This window comes from Heloderma suspectum, chromosome W (genome assembly GCF_057233095.1).
Source record: "Heloderma suspectum isolate Gila_16-S chromosome W, 16-S_ref, whole genome shotgun sequence".
In the NCBI taxonomy this organism is placed as follows: Eukaryota; Metazoa; Chordata; class Lepidosauria; order Squamata; family Helodermatidae; genus Heloderma; species Heloderma suspectum.
This window is the reverse complement of record NC_139475.1, coordinates 35,488,041-35,514,787: the sequence shown is the minus strand read 5'-3', so window position 1 is coordinate 35,514,787 and position 26,747 is coordinate 35,488,041. Positions and strand designations below refer to the sequence as shown.

Genomic DNA, 26,747 nt, shown 5'->3' with positions numbered 1-26,747 from the left:
TTACTGCCAGTAACTAAGCCTTGACAGTTTGGGGGCCCAAGCAGGCTGGATTTAGCCCACAGGCCCGAGGTTCAACTTCTGCTTTACACCATGGCCATTTTGCCCACACTAGGCTGTGAAGCAATCACATCTCAGAGCTTCTTTCCAGAGGTAGTGAGAGGGGAGATTGGTTAGATCTCCTGACAGTCATCCTGCTGTGGTGTTGGTAATCAAATTGAACACTGTCCTCAGTATTCGTCTTGTCCTTGCTGTTGTAGAGTACGAGGGAGACAGTGAGGAGATAACTTCCAGGGAGACTGAGCAATTGTACAGATTGGTTTGCCTTTCCAAAAATAGATTTGTTAAAAATCAAAATCGCTAATGGTAACTCACAAAGTTACTGTGCAAAGTTATTCCGGTTTTTTGGGGGTGGGGGTGGGAACGTTGCTGGACGGCTTTACCATTGTGTTATACATAATTTGCACATTTTCTAGATTTTAATAAGATTGATGTGCAGCCAACACAGACTTTGTGTGGTATATTATGGCTACTGGCAGAGCACATGCTTTGTTTGCGGATGGTCTGTGGTTGCTTCCTGGCATCTCCAGTTAAAAGAAAGAAATACAAATAGCTTTGAAGAACTGCTGCCAGTCAGAGTCATATAATGAGCTATATAAAGCCTTCTTCTGCCTCAGTATAAGGCAGGTTATACTGATAGAGGCATAGCTTTATGGTAGAACATGTGCTTTGCATGCAGAACGTTCCCAGTTCCATCCCTTCCATCTTCAGTTAAAGCAGGAGTGTTGAATTTGCAAGTCCACAGACCAAACCTGGTGCTCTGGAGCTCCCCAGAAGGCCACTCCCCCTTTCCCCTGACCGCCAATTGTTTGGTGGTTTCTTGGCTGTTGCATGCCCCCCCCCCAATAGTTTGAAATGTCTCTCCTAGGGCTTAGTTGCTGGCAATGAGAGCTCTAAGCTAAAATGAGCTAGTATTTTGGGTATGTTGGCCCCGCCCTGTTTACCTTCAGCCCCACCCACCACTGGAATGTGGCCCCCCCGAGAGCTTCTCTGGAATGGAATTTGGCCCTTGAGCTGAAAGAGGTTCAACACCTCAGATTGCAGAATTTGACAGAGGGCCCCACTCTCAGCCCCAGAAAGCTGCTGCCAGTCAGAGCACACCAAAGTCACTGAAAGAAAAAAATGTTGTTTTGCTTCACTATAGGCCTTTGGAAATGCAAAGACAGCCCATAATAACAACTCCAGCCGCTTTGGGAAATTCATCCAGGTCAACTATTTGGAGAACGGCATTGTCCGGGGGTGAGTGCAGTGCATGGGCTTTCTGGGCTGAGGGTTCCTGACAGCGCCATGAAGTCATTACTCTGGTGGTGGACTGAGGATTGCTTGACGCGTAAACCCATCATTCTCCTGCACTCCAGGCATTCATAAACTGAATGATCTGAACAGTTCACTGCCTTCTAACTTCACTGAAGAGCATTTGAAGGAGATCTTAATAGGTTCATAATGGGTGATACTTCACCTCCCTGTTCACAATTGTTTCTTTTGGTGGATTCTAGGGCTGTGGTAGAAAAATACCTGCTAGAAAAATCTCGCTTGGTATCTTGGGAAAAAAACGAAAGGTAAGAGGTTGTGGAGCGTGTGACCACTGTTTCAGTTCTGTTTGACCTGGACTACTTAATCAGAGCCATGTGTGCTTTGCACTTTTTACAACTATGCTATCGCTGCAACCATCCTGGTGGTTTGAATTCAGCTTTTCTTTATTATTTATGTCCCGCTTTTCTATTGCAATAATAAAATGGCTTATGGTCAAAATTTTAAAAATGCAACAAAAAATCCATAAGCTATACAGTGTGGTATATACCTTTTAAAACAATGAAGCAACTAACAGTTTGAAACATCAACAACAAAAGGCAGCAGTACTAAAATTTGAATCAATTTTAAAAAGTGTAAAATTAAGACATTGCAGATTGGAGGTTAAAAGAGAGAAGGACCCTGGCAAATCTCCACCTGGAGGAGCTTCACAGTCTGGGCACCACCACCAAAAAGGGCCTGCCCACCTGATCTCACCCATGGGGGGTGTACAGAGTCCTCAGAAGGACGGGCAGGTTTTTATCAGGGAGAGTTCTTACAGAATTCAAGTGCTTCTGGTGTTGACCTTAGCCAGGGGTTGTCCTGTAATTTTATAAATGGCGCCCAAATTAGCAGAAGCGCATGGGGTTTGTAGGAGCAAAGTGCCTTCAGTTAACAGACTTCTGTTTGCTCCTGCAGGAACTACCATGTGTTTTACTATTTGTTGCTTGGCGTCAGTGAGGAGGAGCGTAAGGAATTCCACCTCAAGCAGCCTGAAGACTATTTCTACCTCAACCAGGTACACAAAGGCTCTCGTGTGTGAGCTTGACTGACAAGCGCAGGGCACTGTTGTGTCTGCTGCATTCTGGAGAGGAGGGGATCCCCAGACAGGCCTCCTTTGTTCCCGCTTGAAAGTTCTGCAGAGTTCCTTGCTTGGCCCCAGAGGGCCAAAGGCCGTGTGACTTGGGTAGAATTTCATAGCTGTAACTGCCCTGATGCAACCAGATGAACACCTGAGAATCACATACCTCCTCCTTATTTTAATTAGGATGATTCTTGTTTTATTACCATGTTTGCTTTTGTTATGAAATTCAGAGCAGTTTTCAGTTCATGCACAAGCAGCAATTGCGAACTGTCACAGAAATACATCAAACATTAAAAAGTTCCAGCTGAAGGTTGGAAGGGGCCTATAAGACCATTGAGTCCAACTCCCTGCTCAATGCAGGAATCTAAGTCAAAGCATCCCTGACAGATGTGTTGGACTACAACTCCCATAATTCCCAGCCAGCATGGTCTGGGGAATGCTGCACCAAACAAACCATTCCTGGTTTGTTCAGTCCCACAGTGGGGAACCTCCAGCCTGTGGGTTGAATGTGACCTGCCTGGCCTCCCCATGTGGTCCACTGAGTCTTGGCCAAGGCACTCCCCCTTCCCTGAAGCCTCTCTCCTTGGGAAGGGCAAGAGCAGCAGGGAGGAAGGTGCTCACTGCATTTCCGTCCTGCCCCGTAAGGAGGGGGCTCATGTACCGCCCCACAGCAAACCAGTGCACTCAGGAGAGGGACAAAGAGAGTGCCATCATTCTCCATGTCCAAATTACTTAGCTTCTGTGCTGCTCAGTGAGGAGAGGAATCCCCTTCTCACCTCGCAGCACAGAAGCCAGATGTGGTTGGGGTGTGTGTGTGTGTGCGCGTATGTGTATGTGTATGAAAGAGTGAGTGAGAGAGGATGTGGATTGTGTTAAAGGGAGAGAATGTGGTGGCATACGTGTTTGTGTGTCTGTGAGTGAATGGGATAAGGGTTGTATGTGTAGATGTGTGTGAATCTGGACATGTACATTGGTGCCATATGCCAGGAAGGGGTGGCCTTGCCCGCGTTGGGTTGTGCCCTTCTGTAACTCAGCCTATCACTAAATCTAACCCTGTGCAACCAAATTAATGGCAGATTGCTTCCCTGTCTCCCTCTAACTCCATGTTCCTCTTTTTGTCCCCAGAGTCCAATTTTTGACTGTAAGCCCTCAAACCAAGAACCTAGCCTGTTGTACTCAATAAAGCACTCTGTGCAGAGATCATAATACACAAATATTAAATTCTTTATTAAGCGTCTGAAGTTCTTCAGGCACTAGCAAACAAGACAGCCCCCGCCAATAAATAGACATGATACAAAATGGAAAGGGGGAAACCAGCACATTTACAGTGCAGCCCTATACATGACTATAGTTGAACTTACTCAGTTGGTCTTACTCCCAGGTAACTGCTTATAAGATTGCAGCCCCGGGCAGTGATCATGACCCATGTGGAATGGCCACTGAGGGAGACCATATTGGGAGAGGAAGAACTGAAGAGTGCTTGCTTGCAGCCAAGCTAGTGGGGTGGGCCACGTTGTCTCCCCTCTTCCTCGGTTGCAGGCAAGACAGCTGGAAGGGCTGCTAACAACCAACAGTTATGGGAAAGGAGGAGCCAATGGGCACTTGGTCCCAGCTGAGCCAAGGTTACGAGTTCCACCGTAATGAAGAATTTTTGTACATTTCCCCACTCATTTTGTCCATGCACGTTTGTATTTTTATTTTTTCTTCCATCTCACAGCATAACTTGAAAATTGAGGATGGGGAAGACCTGCAGCACGATTTTGAACGGTTAAAGCAAGCCATGGAGATGGTGGGTTTTCTTCCGGCAACGAAGAAACAGTAAGTATATATTCTTGCACTCTCTCTAGTGGACAAGTCTGTCTGAAGCACAGTGAATTTTCCAGCTGAAACATACAGTGTCCTACCTTCACTACGTTTTCCATCTCCAGAATTTTTTCAATGCTATCTGCTATTCTCTACCTGGGAAACGTCACTTACAAGAAGAGGGCAGCAGGTCGGGATGAGGGGCTGGAAGTGGGACCCCCCGAAGTGCTAGACATCCTCTCACAGCTTCTGAAGGTATCATACTCATTACACCAGCACTGTCTTGTGGAGAAAAAGGCCAGCTGATCGTGTGTGCGTGTGTGCGAGCTTTCATTTTATTTTTTTGAAACGTTTGTATTCTGTTTTTTCTTTATGGATAAACTCAGAACAGCGAACATGTAAATTAAAACACTAAAACATCCAACACAAAACACCGTTTACCAGCAGCAGCTATTCCAGCAGGATGTAGTGGGGGAAGCAGGACCATTCCATCAGCCCTGCTGAAAGATCACTTGCTTCTTTCCCTCTTCCCATCCCTTTTGTCCTTGCGTTGTGTGTCTTCGTAGCCTATAAGCCTGCTGGCAGGGGACCATCTTGTTTTACGAATGGCATGAAAGATGCTCCGGGAGCCTTTTTGGCTGAGGAGCAGGATAAAAAATCCTTTATATTTATTTATTGCATTTATATCCTGCCTTTTTTCCTCTTGCAAGGAACCCAAGGTGGCTTACATTATCCTCATCCTCTCTTGTTTTATCCTCACAACAACAACCCTGTGAGGTGGGTTGGGCTGAGAGTCTGTGACTGGCCCAAAGTCACCCAGTGAGCTTCCGTGGCCAAGTGGGGACTAGAACCCGGCTCCCAGTCCGTCACTCTCGCCACTACACTAGAATCATAGAATAGTAGGGTTGGAAGGGGCCTACAAGGCCATCGAGTCCAACCCCCTGCTCAGTGCAGGAATCCAAGTCAGAGCATTCCTGACAGATGGCTGTCCAGCCTTTTCTTGAACGCCTCCAGTGTGGGAGAGCCCACCACCTCCCTAGGGTATGGGTTCCATTGTCGTATTGCTCTGACAGTCAGGAAGTTTTTCCTGATGTTCAGCCGGAATCTGTCTTCCTGTAGCTCGAGCCCATTATTCCGTGTCTGGGATGACCAAGAAGAGATCCTGGCCTTCTTCTCTGTGACAACCTTTCAAGTTCTTGAAGAGCGCTATCCTATCTCCCCTCAGTCTTCTCTTCTCAAGGCTAAACAGGCCCAGTTCTTTCAGTCTCTCTTCACTGGGCTTTGTTTCCAGTCCCCTGATCATCTTTGTTGCCCTCCTCTGAACCCTCTACAGCTTGTCTGCATCCTTCTTAAAGTGTGGTGCCCAGAACTGGACACAGTACTCCAGATGAGGCCTAACCAGTGCTGAGTAGAGGGGAACTAGTACTTCCCAGGATTCAGAAGCTATGCTTCTATGAATGCAGCCCAAAGTAGCATTTGCCTTTTGTGCAGCCACATCACATGGTTGGCTCATATTCAGCTTGTGATCGACAACAATTTCAAGATCCTTCTCGCTTGTAGTGTTGTTGAGCCACATATCCCCCATCTTGTAACTGTGCATGTGGTTTCTTTTTCCTAGGTGCAGAACTTGGCATTTATCGCTATTAAATGTCATTCTATTGTTTTCTGCCCAGCGCTCCAGTCTATCCAGATGACTTTGAATTTTGTTTCTGTCTTAAAAAGTATTAGCTATCCCTCCCAATTTTGTGTCATCTGCAAATTTGATCAGCATTCCCTGCACCTCCTCCACTAAGTCATTAATACAAATGTTGAAGAGCACTGGGCCCAGGACTGAGCCCTGCGGTACCCCACTTGTTCCCTCTCCCCAGTTTGAGAAGGTCCCATTGAGAAGCACTCTTTGAGTCCGATTCTGTAGCCAACTGTGGATCCACCGGATCGTTGTTTCATCTAGCCCACTTGGAGCTCATTTGCTCATCAGGATATCATGGGACACTTTGTCCAAAGCTTTGCTGAAGTTGAGGTATATGATGTCTACAGCATTCCCACGGTCCACAAGGGAGGTTACCTGATCAAAAAAATGAGATCAGGTTTATCTGGCAGGACTTGTTCTTGACAAATCCATGTTGGCTTCGAGTAATCACTGCATTGTTTTCCAGGTCCTTCCAGATGGATTCCTTTATCATCTGCTCCAGAATTTTCCTAGGGATTGATGTCAGACTGACTGGTCTGTAGTTCCCAGGTTCCTCCTTCTTGTCCTTTTTGAAGATAGGGACCACATTAGCCCTCCTCCAGTCCTCTGGCACTTCTCCCGTCCTCCAGGATTTTTCAAAGAGAATAGACAGCGGTTCTGAGAGTTCTTCCGCCAGTTCCTTTATTACGCTAGGATGCAGTTCATCTGGCCCTGGAGATTTGAACTCATTCCAAGTAATTAGGTGTTCCTTGAACGTATGCCTATCGATCTCAAGCTGCAATCCTGCCCCTTCAGCCTGTACTTCGCCTTTGCCAGGGGGGTCATAGACCCTCTTTTGGGAGAAGACTGAGCCAAAGTAGGAATTGAGCACCTCTGCCTTTTCTTGATCATCTGCTGTCGTTTTGCCATCCTTATTTAATAGCTGAACCACCATTTCTTTCCTCTGCCTTTTACTATGCACGTAGCTGAAAAAAGCCTTTTTGTTGCTTTTAGCCTCCCTCGCTAACCTCAGCTCATTCTCAGCTTTAGCCTTCCTGACGCCATCCCTGCAATTCTGTGCTACCTGCCTGTACTCTTCCTTTGTAGCTTGGCCTTCTTTCCACTTCCTATATGCGTCCTTTTTTGTTTTCAGGTCATCCTGAAGCTTTTTGTGAAGCCACATTGGCTTCTTCTGTTGTCTTCCACCTTTTCTTCTTGTTGGAATTGTTTGTAATTGTGCCTTGAGAATTTCCTTTTTTAAAAGCTCCCACCCATCTTGGGCTCCTTTTCTCATTCGTGTCGCTTGCCATGGGACCTTCCTGATCATTGTTCTGAGTGAATTAAAATCAGCTTTCCTAGAATCCAGGGTACGCGTTTGACTACACTCAGCTTTTGCTTCCCTTAGAACCAAGAACTCAAGTACAACATGGTCGCTTTCCCCCAGAGTTCTTGTAACTGCTCCTTTATGCACTAAGCCATCTCTGTTGGTTAGGATCAAGTCAAGGATAGCCAATCCTCTGGTTCCTTCCTCTACTTTCTGTAGGAGGAAGTTATCCACCACACAAGTCAGGAATTTCCTGGAGGGACCATGTTTTGCAGAATTTGTCTCCCAACAAATATCGGGGAAATTGAAGTCCCCCATTACGACTACATCATGCTTCCTTAAAACATTGGCTATTTGCTTTTCAAAACTTTCATCCTCATCTTCTCCTTGACTGGGTGGCCAGGAGTAGACTCCGACCACCAGGTTCCTTTTATTCTTTGCTCCATTTATTTCAACCCAGATGCTCTCGATGGGGCTACCAAGCTCCTCCTCCTGTATTTCTGTGCAGAGATATGTATTTTTCACATACAGTGCCACCCCACCTCCCTTTCTGTTCCTCCTGTTCTTTTTGAACAAGTTATATCCTTCAATTGCTGTATTCCAGTCATGAGAGTCATCCCACCAAGTCTCAGTTATACCTATCAAGTCATAATTTCCCTCTTGTATTAAGAGTTCAAGTTAGTTCTGTTTGTTTCCCATACTCTGGGCATTAGTATATAGACATCGAAGACCGTGTGCTTCATGGTCTGGCTTTCTTCCTACATGTGTCTGAAGACTATTATTGGGCGCTATCAGAGCTGTTCTCTCGGTTGCGGTGCACGCGCCTACGTCCATGGTTACCCCCAACATTACGTCTCCCTCCCCCGTAGGATTCAGTTTCAAGCCCTCCTGATGAAGTTCTTCATGCTGTGGCCAAACACATTCTTCCCAGCCTTTGTGAGGTGCAACCCTTCCCTTGCCAACAGCCCATCTTCCCGGAACTGTAGCCCGTGGTCCCAGAATCCAAATCTCTCTTGTCGGCACCACCTTTGTAGCCAGTCATTCACCCGGAGTATTTTCCTTTCCCTCTCTATTCTTCTTCTGACTACTGGAAGGATGGATGGTAAAACTATCTGGGCCCCAAAGTTCTTGAGTTTCCTTCCCAAAGCTTCAAAGTCTGACATGATTTCTTCGTAGCTCTGCTTGGCGGTATCATTTGTTCCCACATGGATGAGAAGAAAGGGCTACCTGTCAGTGGGCTTTATGAGTGCAGGCAACCTTTCAGTCACGTCTCTAATCTGTCCTCCCGGGAGACAACATACCTGGCGAGTCCACGGGTCTTCGCGACCTACTTGGGTCTCGATCCCACGCAGCAAGGTGTCTCCCACTACGACCACTCTTCTCTTCTTCTTCTTGTAGGCCTGGGTTTCATCGACTCTGCTTGACTGACCTTCAGCCTCTTGCTCACTCTCATGTAGGTTCCCCTGTGGTTCTTCCTCTGCAGGCTGTCCTCCAGTCTCAACCGCAATTACCTGGAATCGGTTCCACAGCTCCACTGCTTCCACTGGTGCAGAGTGGCGTCTAGTTCTTCTGCTCCTAACTGTCACCCTTTTCCAAGGAGTATCCTCTACTCCATTTTTCCTCGCCTCAGCATTTCCCACTTCTGCCCCATCTTGCTGTTGCTCTTCAAGCTTCTGGTCTTCCCTTTGCTGCTGTAGTTCCCCCATTCTGTCCCAAGAACTCTTCGTGTTCTCTTACTCCCCGGGGGGTCGACAGTCGCCTCTCCAGTCCACTTACTTTTCCTTCCAGCAGTGTGATCAACTTGCCCTTGTTGCAGGTGTAGGCCATGTTGGTCTCGGGCAAGAAAACAAACATTGCACACACCTTGTAGATCACCACCACTGGAGAGTCCTGTCCTTCCATTGCCTCTTTTCCCTTTTTGTGTCTAGCTCTGTGATTGTTCTAGACTAGCCCGTGCCTGCTCCTCTACTCAGTAGAGGTTAAAAGCAGAGTCCCACTGGTGTGGAAGTGTGTGTTACAAGACAAATATATTCCTCAAGCCTCATGATTAAAACCACGAGAAGTGGCCGCTGCCCCATTTCCCAGAGCAGCCACTTAGTGACTGGGAGAGCAGTGCCACAAGGATTCCGTTCTCCAAGGATAACAGAGCAGCGGTGGGTGCGCTTCGTGTTGCCTCTGCCTCCTGTTTGCCAGGCCGTTCACTTCAGCTCTTCTCCCTCCCACCACACCAGGTGAAATGTGAAATCTTAGTGGAAGTATTGACGAAAAGAAAAATGGTGACGGTGAACGATAAGCTGATCCTGCCATACAGCCTCAGTGAGGTGAGGGCCTTTGTGCTTGCTGGGATTATTCAAAAGGGCATGGAGAAGGGGCAATTTCAAATTGTGGGGTGGGCTGAGAAACCTTATTTATTAACTTACAACAGGGGTGTAGAACTTGAGGCCCGAGGGCCAAATCTGGCCTTCCTTAGGTTCCCAGCTGACCCTCTGCATGGCCGTGTCCCCACCCCCTTTCCACGGCCCTACCCCCTTTCCACTGACTGCCAATTGTTTAGTGGTTTTCTGGCTTTTGCGCAGATCTTTCCCCCAATCTGAAAGGTTGAAATGTCACTCCAAAGACTGAGTTACTGGCAGGAAGACCTTTACGCTGCGATATGCTCGTATTTTGGCAGTTTGACTCTGTAACTTTTTGCCTTTGGCCCCAGTAGGGTCATAAGCTTGTTGTGGGGGGGAGTTTAAAGGGCAGGATGTAAATGTAATAAATAAAATGAACTCCTCCCTCCAGTCTCCGGAAATGTCCCTCTCCTGCACCCCCTTTACTCCGGAGCTTTTTAATACATGTCACCTGTACACTTCCACCATTACCTTCTCAGTTGTTTTTGGCAGAGGGGTGGGTGTAGGGTTGAAGTTCTTAAGGATGCTGAATTCTCAGTCCTGTGAGAAAGGCAGCCGGGAATGGGTCAACTTCCAGCACTAGAATGGAATGAAGATGTACGGTCTGTCCACTGTTCCTTTCTGTTTTGTGCAGAATTGTAGAACAGTAATACTTGTTTATGTGGCGCCTACATCTAGAGTACACAAAGAGCTGGGAAAATAGAGAGAAAGAGAATTTAAGGATCAGGGTGCGTAAAGGGGAACCTTGGGTTTTGTTTAAGTAGCAGCGTTTTTTGTAGTTGGTCTTCGCGCGCGCACACACACACACACACACACACACACACACACACACCAGGCCCCTCCAACCTTGGTTTCTTCCTGAATTGTGCCACAATCCTTTAAAGGTAGGCAGCTGTCTTCCAAACCTGCCTCCTATAATCCACTCTGAGTCTTTTGGGGTGGGGGGGAAGCCTAAAAAGAAGAAAATAAATGTGATCCGGTGTGGAGGGTGGGAGGAATCTGATGAGGGCATGAGTGTGAAATACAATTTCAGTGGTATTTTGCTTTTTCTTGTTCGGAGGGGTGTGCAACAACTGTCAGGGTGGACAGCCCATAGAAGCCCAGAGTAGTTCTGATTCTGAGGAAGAGCAGCCGCTCCTGGGAGAGGGGCGCGATCATCCTTCCCAGGGCCAACAGCTGGCAGAGATTCCTCCCACCAGCATTTCTGGCATAGATAGCAGTCCCGGGAGTGAGAGAGCGTGGGAAGAGGGCTTGCTGGATGCGTGACGCCGACGCAGGGAGTGGTGCCAAATGGAGGGCGCGGAAAGGAGGCGTAGTGCCCGGTTGGCGCGCAAACAATGGTTGCGCCCAGAGGATCCAAGGGAAAAGGGGAGGGACTCTCCCTAGCCCTTAAGTTCAGGCTCTGCCAGTGATTCTCCTTCAAACGGGGACCAACTGTTCCAACATAGGGCATAGGTACTCTGCTGCTCATATCTAGTTGCTAACGGTAGAGTTGTTAAGTTGTAAAAGAGGAATAAAGCTTTGAAAAGAATCCCTTTGTCTGTGTCTGGACTTGGCTACTGGATTAGACTGAGAGAGGCCTCCAAAGAGCCCTTGACAACAACATTAAGAGGGAAGTAGAAAACAGTGTGGGTTGTTTTGTTTTGTTTTTAATCTGCAGGCCATCACAGCTCGTGACTCCATGGCGAAGTCTCTCTACAGCGCGCTCTTTGACTGGATAGTTCTGCGAATTAACCACGCACTCCTCAACAAGAAGGATATGGAAGAGTCTGTTACGGTAGGTGTTCAGGAAGCGGGCAGATGTTCCTTACCGTCTGGGCTGTGGGTCTGTCCGTTGCTAAGCCTGGTCAGCACCCAGCAATTTGAGACACTTGACTTGCAAAAGGGGGAGGGGGCTGTTTTAGGAACCCTTCCCCTTCCAGTAGGCAAAGCCCATGTGGAGCTTTGGGCGCGTGTCCCTCAAACGATGGCGGTTGCCCATCCCACTGATTGCCCCGTCTTTCCCGCTGTGCAGTGTTTGTCCATTGGCGTGCTGGACATCTTTGGCTTTGAAGACTTCAAAACCAACAGTTTTGAGCAGTTCTGCATCAACTATGCGAACGAGCAGCTGCACTATTACTTCAATCAACATGTTTTCAAGCTCGAACAGGTGAGACGTGGAGGAGACAGGGAGGACTTCCTTTGCCCTTGGTTGCGGATTAAATCGAAGGGGACAGGACTGGTGATTAAGGTGATGGCAAAATAATGTGTATGCAACTCAGAGTGCTACATAGATGCTAAGTTAGGGCTTGTGGGTCTTGCTGGGTGGGAAAAATGGGAGTTGTTATTATTTATTATTATTTATTTCATTTCTATACCACCCAATAGCCGAAGCTCTCTGGGCGGTTCACAAAAATTAAAACCAAACAGCACACAATAAAACAATTTAAAATATACAGAACATTAAAACCACAATATAATAATACAACCACAATAAAACCTAGCAGCGGTGCAGGAGTTTAAAATACAGATTTAAAACAGCAAAGCTAAAAGTTTAGAAAGCTAAAATGCCTGGGAAAATAAAAAGGTCTTCACCTGGCGCCGAAAGGAATACAATGTAGGTGCCAGGCGAACCTCACCAGGGAGCTCATTCCAGAGTCGGGGTACCACAGCAGAAAAAGCCCTCCTCCTAGTAGCCACCCGCCTCACTTCCTTTGGCAGGGGCTCACGGAGAAGGGCCGCTGACGATGATCTTAAGGTCCGGGCAGGCACATATGGGAGGAGGCGATCCTTCAGGTAGCCTGGCCCCAAGCCGTTAAGGGCTTTAAATATTAACACCAGCACTTTGAATCGGGCCTGGAAAGGGACTGGCAGCCAGTGCAGCTGGAAAAGTACTGGCGTAATATGAGCTCGCAGGCCAGTCCCTGTTAACAATCTTGCTGCCCTATTTTGGACCAGCTGAAGTTTCCGGACCATTTTCAAAGGCAGCCCCACATATAGCACACTGCAGTAATCCAGACGAGAAGTTACCGGAGCGTGGATAACTGTCGCTAGGCTCTCTCTGTCCAGAGAAGGGCGTAGTTGGTATACCAGCCTAAGCTGATAAAAAGTGCTCCATGCCACTGAGTTCACCTGTGCCTCAAGTGACAGTTCTGGATCCAAGAGCACCCCCAAACTACGAACCTGATCCTTTAGGGGGAGTGCAACCCCCTCCAGAACAGGTTGAATATCACCTAGCCGGGCAGAAGAACCACCTGCTAACAGTGCCTCCATCTTGTCTGGATTGAGTTTCAGTTTATTGGCCCTCATCCAGTCCATTACCGTGCCTAGGCACTGATTCAGAACAGCCACTGCCTCGCCTGGGTTTGATGAGAAAGAGAGGTAGAGCTGGGTGTCATCCGCATATTGATGGCACCTCAGCCCACACCTCCGGATAACCTCCCCCAGTGGTTTCATGTAGATGTTGAACAGCATGGGGGATAAAATAGAGCCCTGTGGAACCCCATGGCACAATTGCCATGGCACAGAGCAATAATCCCCCAGCACCACCTTCTGGAATCGGCCATCCAAGTAGGAGTGGAACCACTGCAGTGCAGTGCCTCCAACTCCCAGCCCAGACAGCCTATCCAGAAGGATACCGTGGTTGATGGTATCGAAAGCCGCTGAGAGGTCCAGGAGAATCAACAGGGTCGCACTCCCCCTGTCCCTCTCCCAGCAGAGGTCATCCCACAGGGCGACCAAGGCAGTTTCCATTCCAAAGCCAGGCCTGAAGCCCAATTGAAATGGATCTAGATAATCCGTTTCATTCAAGAGTGCCTGGAGCTGTCCCGCAACCATGTCCAACGCATCTGGAGGACACTCAGTTGGGGAAGGTTGCTTTGCAAACTGAATACTGCTGGAGCAGTTCCTTCCTCGTTATTTTCATTCATGTATTTCTAATATTTGTAAACCACTTTGCAGAAGAAAGCAGTTTACAACATTTAAAAAATCTACAGAAAACAGAAAATAGAACAGCTGAATTGAAAAAAAAAACCTCATTAAAATAGTGAGCATTCCCCCCAGAATAACAAGTGTTTTCATCTTAACGTCAGTGAAAGGGTTGTGGGGAAGAGCACCCCATGCAGCAAGGATGGGAAACCTTCAGCCCATGGGTCTAATTCAGCCTATGGAGGTTCCCCATCTAACCCATCAAGGCTTTGGCTCTCTCTGTGGGCCCCTCCTTAAGCCCTGCCCCCTGTCATATTGGTCACCAAGGGCTTGGGGAAGGGAGAAGAATCCTGTTGTTATTTCTGATCTGTGATTGCAGATGACAAGGGGACTCCCCTTACTTAGCGCACTCAGCAGTAGGGATGTACAGACTGTGTAAAATCTGCTCAATTGCGTTTCGCGGATCATCAGGCTCCTTTTGTTCCATCATCCGCCCACAGACAGATGCGAATATTTTTTTTTTCGTTGTGTGGAAAAATACGCAAATCGTTAACGTCGATATTTATGTAATTTACCTTAGTATGTAACGATTAGCGTATTGTCCCCCATTCCAGTCAATGTTTCCTCAGCGGAAACTTACATTCTTTCCTACAAATGTATATGCATACATTTTGGGAAAGTAAAAAAATCATCCAAAAGTCCGCAGATGCCGCACAGCCTGTGAGGGCTGCTCTGCAGCAGATTCCACAGGTTGGATTCTCAGAAATCCAAGCTCATTTTAGTCTGTCTCGAATTTCTCCAGCATCCCTACTCAGCAGGCAGGCGCTTGCAGGACTTCCTGCAAGGGCTGGCTGAGTGTGTTTTGCTCCTGCATCTCGTTCCCCATGCAGGGAATGAGAAGCAGGAACAAAGCTGGCCGCATAGTCATCCTTTGCCTTCCCCTCGTGGGCTTTCCCTGGCTGAACTGCCAACTGGAAAATCTCCAGCCAGTGCTTCGTCTGGTGCCCTGATGAGGTCAGGGCAGTGATGGTAGAAGGCTCCGAGGGACGGTAGGGGCCAGCCAGCCAGAGCAGGAGCCTGAGGTGGTCTTTGTCAGCCTGTTCCCCCCTCTCTCCTGGAATCCATCTCACTTTCCTGGTGGAGAGAAAAGTGCAGCTGGAGCAAGGCACCGAGCGTCGCCTTTTATTTTCCTCACTGCAGTCAGCATCCAATCCATTTCATTGAATAGCCCCCAAGTTCTAACACTAGGAGAGAGGGAGATAACCTCTCCACACCGTGCATGGTCTTCTACTTGTGTCTGTTTGTAGGAGGAGTATCGGAGTGAAGGGATTACATGGCACAACATCGACTACACTGACAACGTGGCCTGCATCCATTTGATCAGCAAGAAGCCAACTGGCCTCTTCTACCTGCTAGACGAAGAAAGCAAGTAAGCGCAGCTGTCTGGTGGTGGTGGAGAGAGAGCCCTAGTGAGTGGGGAGGGGCAAATTGTTTAGTTAAAAAGTGCTTACAGATTCAAAAAGGGAAACAACAGCACAGCCCCTGCTGACACGCCTACAGTCTAATAGGCACGATATGAAAGGAGAAGGGGGGGGGGAGGGAATGAGAAAAGAAGCAAATCCAGGTGCAAATTCTTCATACATTGACATAAATGTTAGGTGGAGAGGAACAGTTCTGAGAGAGGAGGCATCCTAGGACAGTTGGTCCCAGCCAAGCCAAAATAAAGTGTGTGGGGTGTGTGTGTTGGGGGACACAAACACAGATGAATCGGATATTTGTACCTTCTCCATTTTGAGGAGGGGGAGGGACCACCTATGCGATCTCACCCCAGCCTTGAGACAGTGCCCATTCAGCCAGAGGTATCCCTGTAAGGTCACTGTGCAGTGTTGTCGCCAAAGTCCCCAAGAGAGGCTAGCTGTTTCTGTTTTGTAGCCTTGCTTCTGGCTGGATTCTTGGCGTTGGGGTTTTATGTGGCAATTCACATGCTTACTGACACTGTTTTATTGGGGGGCAGGGGGTCCCCTTTGCTGAGAGTGCCATCTTTGCTGGTGTGGGGAGCTGGAGATGCTGAAGGGTTTCTAAGACACATGACATGTGCATGTTGCTTGAAGCTCAGCTGGTCAGTGTCTGGCCAGTGCCAGGTGGGAGAACACCAGGGTCCATCCCAACATCTTGTGTCTCCCACCACCATCACCAAATAACTATCCGGGACTGGAATCATAGAATAGTAGGGTTGGAAGGGTCCTACAAGGCCATCGAGTCCAACCCCCATGAATTATGTAAAATAGGAGCAGTAATGCAAATTTGCCTAATTTCAACAAAGGGCATAGAATCCATCTTTCGTTGACAGGCCTTGGATATAGAACGTCTCAAGGTGCAGCCCTGTGCATGTTCAGAGAGAACAAAGTCCTACCCAGTCCTGCTGGGAGCCGTAGGACTTTTTTCTGTGTAAACATGCGTAGGATTGTGCCCTGAATCTGTTATGCCGGCGAATGGACAGAAGCCTCGTTGTAGAATTTGGTCATGGCGTGGTTTCTTTCCTTTCCCGAAAATATTTATGCTCCTGCCTCTCTGTCCACCAAAGATTCTCTGGACAGTTGAGATTCGTAGCAAGAATAATGTCACACAAAGACTGGTGAAGTTACTGGAGAGAGAGTCAGGAGGTGTGAAATGGGTACCGCCCATCTTCTCTGCCTGAGCACACTGCCTCCCCATCCTGGGAACTCTCAGGGCGCCCCCTGTAGCAAGGCTGCTGCTGCCCTTCCTGGGCCTCTGAGTCTCCACTCTGGGCTGCGGGGAAGGCTTCACCTTCTCCTGCCCTCGGCGCCCTCCTTTGTCACTCACAGCTTTCCGCATGCCACCAGCCAGACGCTTCTCGCCAAGTTCAAGCAGCAGCATGAAGACAACAAGTTCTTCATCGGGACGCCCGTCCTGGAACCTGCTTTCATCATCCAGCAGTTTGCAGGCAAAGTGAAATACCAGATAAAGGTACAGGATGAGAGTCCCAGCAGCAAAGGGGGTCGCGGATTTGCTTGCGTTGAACCGGCAGGCTCTGGTTGAGACTAAGAGCCTGTAAGAAGAGCCTGGCTGGGTCAGGGTAAGGCCCATCTAGTTCACATCCTGCCTGCCTCTGAGAAGCCCGCAAGGGGGATATGAAGGCAACAACTCCCCCACCCACCCCGCTTCTGAGGCTCAAAGGCAGTGGTCAGTTTTGCAGTGGAGGCGCTCAGCATGATGGTCCCCGTAGCCCCACCCTCAAGGAGAGTCCCCAAATCCAGGCAGATCCGTATCACCAAACCAGTCCTGGCCATTTTTATTTCTACCAGGAGCAGGTCTTTTGTCAAATGGATGGGCCGTGATTTCCCATTCAAGACCAAGCTGCCCCAAAACACTTTTCATGACCACAGGGAGCAATATATAGAGCTAGTTTACAGGATCATGGCAGGGGCAATAAGCCACAGTGGCTACAACAGCCCATGAGTTCTGGGTGGCTTGTTAACCACGGCAATAAGCCACCCTGTCTAGGTTCATGTGACACGGGAAGTTGTGCCTCTTAGGGTAACTATCCTAATCCCCCCCCCCCCCCCAAGACATGCACGACATGAAAAGGTGTACCAGTTCTGTACAGGGTACCAGCACTAACCACTGTTCTGTCTGTTGTTGGTAGGCTCCGTTGGTAGACCTTTTAAAAGTGTGTAAGCTAGGTGCCGTCATCACATCTTATGGTGGGGAGTTCCTTAAGCACTCCCTCTTGCCTCCACTGAGCGACCCCTGATTCGAGTCCTACAGCGGGGAGGGGAAGCATCCTGGTCTTATGCTTGTGGGGCAGGCCGCTCTGTGTCCCTCTCACCTCGACCTTGTGCTTTGGCTTCCGTGGCCTCCCTTCCTTGCAGGATTTCCGAGAGAAGAACATGGATTACATGCGGCCGGACATCGTTGCCTTGCTGCGCAGCAGCGACAGCGCCTATGTGCGCGAGCTCATTGGCATGGACCCAGTGGCTGTCTTCCGGTGGGCCACACTCCGTGCAGCCATCCGAGCCATGGCGGTCTTTGCGGAGGCCGGTTGGCAGAGAGCGCAGAAAATGGCTGGTGAGCGTGAGCAAAGAGAAACCTTGGTGTAAATCGGGGGAGGGGGTGCTTGTTTGGGAGGGGAGCACCTGCTGTCAGCTGGTCAGCCTCCAGTTGAAAGGATCTGAGGCAATGGATGACAGGAGAGGTCTCTCTCTGTCTGCGACCCTGGAAGGCGGCTGCCACTCAGAGTAGGCTGTATTTGTCTAGATCAGGGGTGCAGAGCCTTGTTCAGCCTGCGGGCCAGATTCCATTTCAGAGAAGCTCTCGAGGGCCACATTCCAGCAATAGGCAGGGCCGAAGTACCCACATATTGTAGCTTAAAGCTCTTACTTGGGCTTGATGGATCAGTGGTCTGACCGGGTATGAGGCAGCTGCTGGCGTTCCTAAATCTCACACAACCTGCTCATGGAGTTCACTTATTTTAAAACATTTCTGTCCCGCTCCTCAGCCAAAAGGGTTCCTGGAGTGGCTTACATGCCTTCAGTAAAACCAGGCAGTCCTTGCCCGCAGGCTTACAATCTACACAGCACGCAAGGGAACAGGGAGGGAAGAGGAAAAAATGAAGTTGTCCCCCAGCCGGGCGCTTCCCCTCTCGTCTCCTTCTGTACAGCCTGCTGGAATCTTGGCAGTTGGTGCAAGGGGAGTTTAGGGGTGGTTGCACAGACTGAGTCTTAAGACACTAACCAGGGTAACTCAGGACTTCAGATAGCCCATGGCTGGTTCAAAAGGAGCAAAGAGTCTTATGATGCTTTGAGGACATACATATGTGTTGTGGCATCAGCTTTAAGGCACTGGAGCGTGATTGGTACAGAGGAAGCTGCCTTGTACAGAGGCAGACTGAGTCCATCCTGCTTGGCATTGTCTCACCTGGACTGGCAGCGGCTCTCGGGGGGGGGGTGGGTGTCGGGGGGTCAGGCAGAGAAGGATCCTTCCCAGCCACACCTGGAGACTGGTTGTGTTTTGCTGCAACAAGCTTAAAAACATCCTTTCTTCCCTAGGAGTGTTGTTGGATTGTGTCTTGAGTGCCAGGGCTTATTTGCCATATCATGGTGATAGCTTTGACCATAGGAAGGCAGACATGGGCACCAACACTCTTATCTCTTAGGCATCCAGCTAAAGCTGTCTGAGTTGCTCAGGTATTTTGAATACTACTGCTGTGTGCCGATATTTCTTGTCTATTGTATTTTAAAGTGAATGTTGTGCTTCTGATTGTTGTAAGCCACGTTGGAATTGGTTTGAAGGAGTGGTACAGAAATATTTAAATAAGCATTAAAATATGCTCTGAGATACCACTTGCCATTCTTTGAGAGCAGTTATTAAGCCAAAAGGTAACCAGACAAGCCTCAGTTTCCTGTCTGGCAAAGCCACTAAAGGGAGCTTGACAAACACATCTCGTACCAACATAGTTCTTTTTTTCCCTCTTCCCCATCAGGGGTGGTGCAACACGGACCCAGGATTCCCCTTGGAGAACTGCAGCAAGCCAACACATGGATTGAGAGAACTTATCGGTAGGAGACATATTTCATTTGGTTTTTTCATTATTGGGGGTGGGGGGTGTCTGTCTTTCCAGACACTTCAGACAAGAAAAGGGGACCTTGCGTTGCATCATTGCCCAGTCTGCTTTTCGCTCTCCTGCAATCGCTCCTAGATGATTCTGTCTGTGGGTCAACAATTAAAAACAAAACTGCAAGAAGAAGAAAAACACAGCATCTTTCTGGGGGAAAAGACCTAAACAGGTTGTCCAGCAAGAGAGGAGAGCTCAAGCCAAAAAAATAATAAAAGTTTTGCGCGAGTGACTTCAGGGCTCTTGTCGAGGTCTGCATGCTACCTGCATTGCAGAAACTAGCTTTGGAGCTTTGCCAGTATGTATTGATCAGGCACTTGCTTCTCCTTTCCTTCCCCACCTTTGTGGTTCTTGTGTAGACAAACTTGGCTTCTACAAAGTCTCTGTGCAAAGTCTGTCTGTCTGTCGTTCTGTCTGTCTGTCGTTCTGTCTGTCTGTCGTTCTGTCGGTCTCTCTCTGTCTCTCTGTCTCTCTCTCTCTCTCTCTCGGTCCCGGTCCCTCTCGAGGTCTCGGTCTCTCTCTCTGTCTCTCTCTCTGTCTCTCTGTACTGTACAGACTACTGAAGTTACTACTGTAACTTCAGTCCTGAAATAACTGGAGCTCACAATTGGGCTATTCTCATGGAACCCCTTGTTCCAAGTTGGCCTGCCAGTGCAAATCTGTAATGCTGCTCTAAAGCAACAAACTGTTTAGAGGAATTTGGGGGCACCTTATAAAAGCCAAAAGAACGATTGACCCACCTGTGCATCTCAGGAGAACCAAGAATATTCTTCTGCCCAGGAGTGACCTTTCACACTTCTGTTGTCATCTTTTTCCTCCTTTCCTTTCCTTTTTGGCCTGTGCCTCTCTGGAGGGTGGGGAAGAAGCAGTAGGACTCCCTCCTGTTTCTTACCTTCTTTGTTTATTTTGGAGATTTATAACTCTCTCTGTACTCTCTGTATCCATTTGATTTATTAGCCACCCATCTGGCTGGCTACCCAGCCACTCTAGGCGGCGTACAATACAAATACAAATAACACAAAATACAACAAAACGACTAATAGCTATTGATAGCCTTCCCCTTTAGGACTTGCGTGTTTGCAGAGGAGGGAGGGTCTAGAAATGCTGGCTTGGCTTCCAAGCCACCTGTTTGTGGTTGCCACCAACCCAGTGCCCTCTGGCACACATACAGTGGCTTTTTTGCTCACTTGAGCTGCATTTTAGAAAAGGTGAAGAACAGCAGGAAGCTCTTTTGAGCAGCAGGAGAGAGCTGCCTTTCCTCTGTCTCCAAACTTTGATGTAAGCAGGAGAGAATCCCTCCCGGCATCTCTCAGAGCCCTATGACACTGGCAGAGGAGGAGGGCTTGGGAGAGAGGGAAGGGTCCTCTTTTCCACTGCAGAGGGGAAGAAGCAGTAGGACACCCTCCGGTTTCTTACCTTCTTGTTTGTTTATTTTGGAGATTTACAAGCCGGCTTTGGGTCAAATTATTCTCAAGGGGAATATTACAAAAAACCCCATCTCTCACTCATTCTCACACATTCTCCCTCAATCTCTCACACTCACTCACTCTCTAACACTCTGTCTCTCTCTCACTCTCTTAATACAAAAAATAATACCAAAAATAATACCACCACCCCACCTCTCACTCATTCTCACACACACTCTCTGAGTCTCGGACTCTCTCTCTCTCTCTCTCTCTCAATACAAAAAAATACAACCCCTCCACCTCTCTCTCTCCCTCCCTTTCTCCCTCCCTCCCTCCATCACCTTGTTCTTGGCTGCTTTGCTTGACCTAATTTGCAAGATGTGCTTTGCTGAACTAACAAAATAGAAACCCTGACGGCATTTTTATCTCTCCAATAACTTCGTATTTCAACAGGAAGAGTAGAGGTACAAAGCAAAAGCAGGTCATCCCAAAGGTAAGCTTCAAAATCCGGTTTGAGATATACTGGGTTTTGTTTTGTTTTCTTTTTTAAAGAAGAAATATTTTAGGGGGTGGGTGGATATGTTTGTCTTGGTTTTCTTTTCTTTTTATGTCCAGAGAAAGGTGGGTATACAACACAGTATGTGAATTCTGCTCAACCAGACCTCAAAACTTTGTGCAGTGTGGCTGTGGGTGTACACCAGGGGTGTCCGCTTTCAGTTTTGGAGATCTTGGGGGCAGCATTCCAATGATCGGCAGGGACAGCAAAAATAACAAAAATGCCACCATATTTTACCTTCAAGCTCTTCCTGCCAGTAACTCAGTCTTACGAGAGGCATTTCAACCTTTTAGAACGTGGTGGGGGCAGGGGAACTGCGCAAAAGCTGGGGATCTACCAAATGATTGGTGATCGGGAAGGGGGGTGGGGCCAGGGGAAGTGGGTGGGGCCATCTGAGGAACGCAGGTGGGCTGGATTTGGCTGGCGGGCCAAACATTCAACACCCCTGGTATACACAAAATGCAGACAACCTAGAAATGCAGAAGGATAAAGGCAGGGTTATGTATGTGTTGTGTACATCCTCAACCACACTGGGCAAGCTTTCGAGGCCTGCTAAGCAGAGTTCAGTCACCTACAAATCCCGACCTACATTTAAACCAAATAAAAGTTCCTAGTCCTTATGAGATGACTGAAAAAGGCAGGCAAAAGTGTCTGGAAAGGAGGGGCATGGAAGAGGACTGCTGGTTGTCAGAGTATATAGCACTTGACTCTTCTCCATAATTTCTCATCTGCCCCCATCCCCGCTGCTGGTGACAAAACAGCTGTAGAAAGCAAATGTGAATGGCGCAAACAAAATCCTTCTTGTTTGGCTTGCCAGCCCCACCCTGTGGCATGATTTCTGTGCTGGGATCATTTTGGCTGCCTCCATGGGGGTGTGGCTTGTAACGGGGCCAATCCTCTCAGCTGCAGAATTTGCTGGACTCCAAGTCCCTGAAGCTCATTGTGAGCATGACGTTGCATGACCGGACCACGAAATCCCTCCTGCATTTGCACAAGAAGAAGAAGCCGCCCAGCATCAGTGCTCAGTTCCAGGTAAGAGAGCGCCTGGCTGAGAGGAGCCAGATCTGAGGGGGAAATCTTTTCTCCTCCGCGTGTGCCTTTTGAGTGCTCCCTATTCTGGAGGGGGCTGCACTCCCCCTAAAGGATCACATTTGTAGTTTGGGGGTGCTCTTGGACCCAGAACTGCAACTTGAGGCACAGGTGAACTCAGTGGCATGGAGCACTTTCTATCAGCTTAGGCTGGTATACCAACTGCGCCCTTACCTGGGCAGAGAGAGCCTAGCGACAGTTATCCATGCTCTGATCACTTCTCGTCTGGATTACTGCAGTGTGTTATATGTGGGGCTGCCTTTCAAAACGGTCCGGAAACTTCAACTGGCCCAAAATAGGGCAGTAAGATTGTTAACAGGGACTGGCCAATGAACTCCTATTATGCCAGTACTTTTCCAGCTGCACTGACTGCCAGTCCCTTTCCAGGCCCTTTCCAGGCCCGATTCAAAGTGCTGGTATTAACATTCAAAGCCCTTAACGGCTTGGGGCCAGGCTACCTGAAGGATCGCCTCCTCCCATATGTGCCTGCCTGGACCTTAAGATCATCGTCAGTGGCCCTCCTCCGTGAGCCCCTGCCAAAGGAAGTGAGGCGGGTGGCTACTAGGAGGAGGGCTTTTTCTGCTGTGGTACCCCGGCTCTGGAATGAGCTCCCTGGTGAGGTTTGCCTGGCACCTACATTGTATTCCTTTCGGCGCCAGGTGAAGACCTATTGATTTTCCCAGGCATTTTTGTGATTTTTTTGTGAACCGCCCAGAGAGCTTTGGCTATTGGGCAGTATAAAAATGTCTCCCATCTTCTTTATGGGAGACAGGGTGGCTTACATAGAACTGTAAAAATACAACCCCCCCCAAATAGACACAAATTAACAAGGAAGCCCTATTAGCAGTTTAGAGCAGCAGCAGATACTCAACACTTAAGATCTTTATTACGTTTTCTGTATTTATTTTTTGCTGTTATTTATATGCTGCCTTTCAGGATACAAATACTACCGAGGCAGCTTAGTAGCATCAAATTAATAATATCACAATAAATAATACCATTTGCTTTTAAAAATCGTCAGGCTCCATCCCACAGGAGAGTTGGTAGAAGGTAACCCTAGGGGCAGGGAAAGTCCAGCTGGAACAGGAGCCAGTTCATCTCCCTCATAGAATCATAGAATAGTAGGGTTGGAAGGGGCCTACAAGGCCATCGAGTCCAACCCCCTGCTCAATGCAGGAATCCAAGTCAGAGCATCCCAGACAGGTGGCTGTCCAGCCTCGTCTTGAACACCTCCAGTGTGGGAGAGCCCACCGCCTCTCCAGGTCATGGGCTCCATTGTCGCATTGCTCTAACAGGAAGGTTTTCCTGATGTTCAGCCAGAATCTGGCTTCCTGTAACTTGAGCCCATTATCCCTTGTCCTGTGCTCCAGGATGATGGAGAAGAGATCCTGGCCTCCCTCTCTGTGACAACCTTTCAAGTACTTGGAGAGCACTATCATATCCCCCCTCAGTCTTCTCTTCTCAAGGCTAAACATGCCCAGTTCCTTCAGTCTGTCCTCATAGGGCTTTGTTTCCAGTCCCCTGATCATCTTTGTTGCCCTCCTCTGGACCCTCTCCAGTTTGTCTGCATCCTTCTTAAAGTGTGGTGCCCAGAACTGGACACAGTACTCCAGATGAGGCCTAACCAGTGCTGAGTAGAGGGGAACTAGCACTTCCCGGGATTTGGAAGCGATGCTTCTATGAATGCAGCCCAAAATAGCATTTGCCTTTTTTGCAGCCACATCACATTGTTGGCTCATATTCAGCTTGTGATCGACAACAATTCCAAGATCCTTCTCGCTTGTAGTGTGGTTGAGCCACATATCCCCCATCTTGTAACTGTGCATTTGGTTTCTTTTTCCTAGGTGCAGAACTTGGCATTTGTCCCTATTAAATGTCATTCTGTTGTTTTCTGCCCAGCGCTCCAGTCTATCCAGATGACTTTGACTTTGTTTCTGTCTTCCAAAGTATTAGCCACCCCGCCCAATTTTGTGTCATCTGCAAATTTGATCAGCATTCCCTGCACCTCCTCCTCCAAGTAATTAATAACAATGTTGAAGAGCACTGGGCCCAGGACTGAGCCCTGCGGTACCCCACTCATTACCTCTCCCCAGTTTGAGAAGGTCCCATTGATAAGCACTCTTTGAGTCCGATTCTGTAGCCAACTGTGGATCCACTGGATCGTTGTTTCCTCTAGCCCACTTGGAGCTCGTTTGCTCATCAGGATATCATGGGGCACTTTGTCGAAAGCTTTGCTGAAGTCGAGGTATATGATGTCCACAGCATTCCCACAGGCCACAACGGAGGTGACTTGATCAAAAAATGAGATCAGGTTCGTCTGGCAGGACTTGTTCTTGACAAATCCATGTTGGCTTCGATGAATCACTGCATTGTTGTCAAGGTGCTTCCAGATGGATTGCTTTATGATCTGCTCCAGAATTTTCCCAGGGATTGATGTCAGACTGACTGGTCTGTAGTTCCCAGGTTCCTCCTTTTTACCCTTTTTGAAGATAGGGACAACATTAGCCCTCCTGCAGTCCTCTGGCACTTCCCCGGTCCTCCATGATTTCTCAAAGAGAATAGACAGCGGTTCTGAGAGTTCTTCTGCCAGTTCCTTTATTACTCTAGGATGCAGTGCATCTGGCCCTGGAGATTTGAACTCATTCAAAGTAATGAGATGTTCCTTGACCATATGCCTGTCGATCTCAAGCTGCAATCCTGCCCCTTCAGCCTGTACTTCGCCTTTGCCAGGGGGGTCATAGACCCTCTTTTGGGAGAAGACTGAGCCAAAGTAGGAATTGAGCACCTCTGCCTTTTCTTTGTCATCTGTTATCATTTTGCCATCCTTATTTAATAGCTGAACAACCATTTCTTTCCTCTGCCTTTTACTATGCACGTAGCTGAAGAAAGCCTTTTTGTTGTTTTTAGCATCCCTCGCTAACCTCACCTCGTTCTCCGCTTTAGCCTTCCTGACGCCATCCCTGCAATTCTGTGCTACCTGCCTGTACTCTTCCTTTGTTACTTGGCCTTCTTTCCACTTCCTATATGTGTCCTTTTTTGTTTTCAGGTCATCCCTAAGCTTTTTGTGAAGCCACATTGGCTTCTTCTGTTGTCTTCCACCTTTTCTTCTTGTTGGAATTGCTTGTGGTTGTGCCTTGAGAATTTCCTTTTTTAAAAGCTCCCACCCATCTTGGACTCCTTTTCTCGCTAGCATCGCTTGCCATGGGACCTTACTGATCATTGTTCTGAGTTTATGAAAATCAGCTTTCCTAAAATCCAGGGTATGCGTTTGACTACACTCGGCTTTTGCTTCCCTTAGAACCAAGAACTCAAGTACAACATGGTCGCTTTCCCCCAGAGTTCCTGTAACTGCTACTTTATCCACTAAGTCATCTCTGTTGCTTAGGATCAAGTCAAGGATAGCCGATCCTCTAGTTCCTTCCTCTACTTTCTGTAGGAGGAAGTTATCCGCCACACAAGTCAGGAATTTCCTGGAGGGGCCATGTTTTGCAGAATTTGTCTCCCAACAAATATCGGGGAAATTGAAGTCCCCCATTACTACTACATCATGCTTCCTTAAAACATTGGCTATTTGCTTTTAAAAAGTTTCATCCTTGTCTTCTCCTTGATTGGGTGGCCGGTAGTAGACTCCGACCACCAGGTTCCTTTTATTCTTTGCTCCATTTATTTCAACCCAGATGCTCTCGATGGGGCTACCAAGCTCCTCCTCCTGTATTTCTGTGCAGAGATATGTATTTTTCACATACAGTGCAACCCCGCCTCCCTTTCTGTTCCTCCTGTTCTTTTTGAACAAGTTATATCCTTCAACTGCTGTATTCCAGTCATGAGAGTCATCCCACCAAGTCTCAGTTATACCTATCAAGTCATAATTTCCCTCCTGTATTAAGAGTTCAAGTTCGTTCTGTTTGTTTCCCATACTCTGGGCATTAGTATATAGACATCGAAGACCATGTGCTTCATAGTCTGGCTTTCTTCCTACATGTGTCTGAAGACTATTATTGGGCGCTATCAGCGCTGTTCTCTCCATTGCAGTGCATGCGCCTACGTCCATTGTTACCCCCAACATTACATCTCCCTTCCCCGTAGGATTCAGTTTAAAGCCCTCCTGATGAAGTTCTTCATGCTGTGGCCAAACACATTCTTCCCAGCCTTTGTGAGGTGCAACCCATCCCTAGCCAACAGCCCATCTTCCAGGAAGTATAGCCCGTGGTCCCAGAATCCAAATCTCTCTCGTCGGCACCACCTTCGTAGCCAGTCATTCACCCGGAGTATTTTTCGTTCCCTTTCTATCCCTCTTCTAACTACTGGAAGGATGGATGAGAAAACTATCTGGGCCCCAAAGTTCTTGAGTTTCCTTCCCAAAGCTTCAAAGTCTGACGTGATCTCTTCGTAGCTCCGCTTGGCGGTATCATTTGTTCCCACATGGATGAGAAGAAAGGGCTACCTGTCAGTGGGCTTTATGAGTGCAGGCAACCTTTCAGTCACGTCTCTAATCTGTCCTCCCGGGAGACAACATACCTGGCGAGTCCACGGGT

The 26,747-nt window shown here is 48.2% G+C and overlaps 1 protein-coding gene across 1 annotated transcript in view; it reads left to right on the top strand.

Annotated features, from left to right (window-relative positions):
• Positions 1–26,747, top strand: part of LOC146333962 (unconventional myosin-IXb-like) — a 102,118-nt gene that overhangs the window by 48,830 nt on the left and 26,541 nt on the right. The window contains 14 exon segments of the mRNA XM_084825319.1: positions 1,202–1,296; positions 1,554–1,616; positions 2,266–2,365; positions 4,149–4,249; positions 4,360–4,489; positions 9,459–9,548; positions 11,281–11,397; positions 11,635–11,769; positions 14,834–14,955; positions 16,373–16,514; positions 17,420–17,615; positions 19,030–19,105; positions 21,021–21,060; positions 22,027–22,155. Of these exon segments, the coding sequence (XP_084681445.1) occupies positions 1,202–1,296; positions 1,554–1,616; positions 2,266–2,365; positions 4,149–4,249; positions 4,360–4,489; positions 9,459–9,548; positions 11,281–11,397; positions 11,635–11,769; positions 14,834–14,955; positions 16,373–16,514; positions 17,420–17,615; positions 19,030–19,105; positions 21,021–21,060; positions 22,027–22,155 (1,536 nt within the window).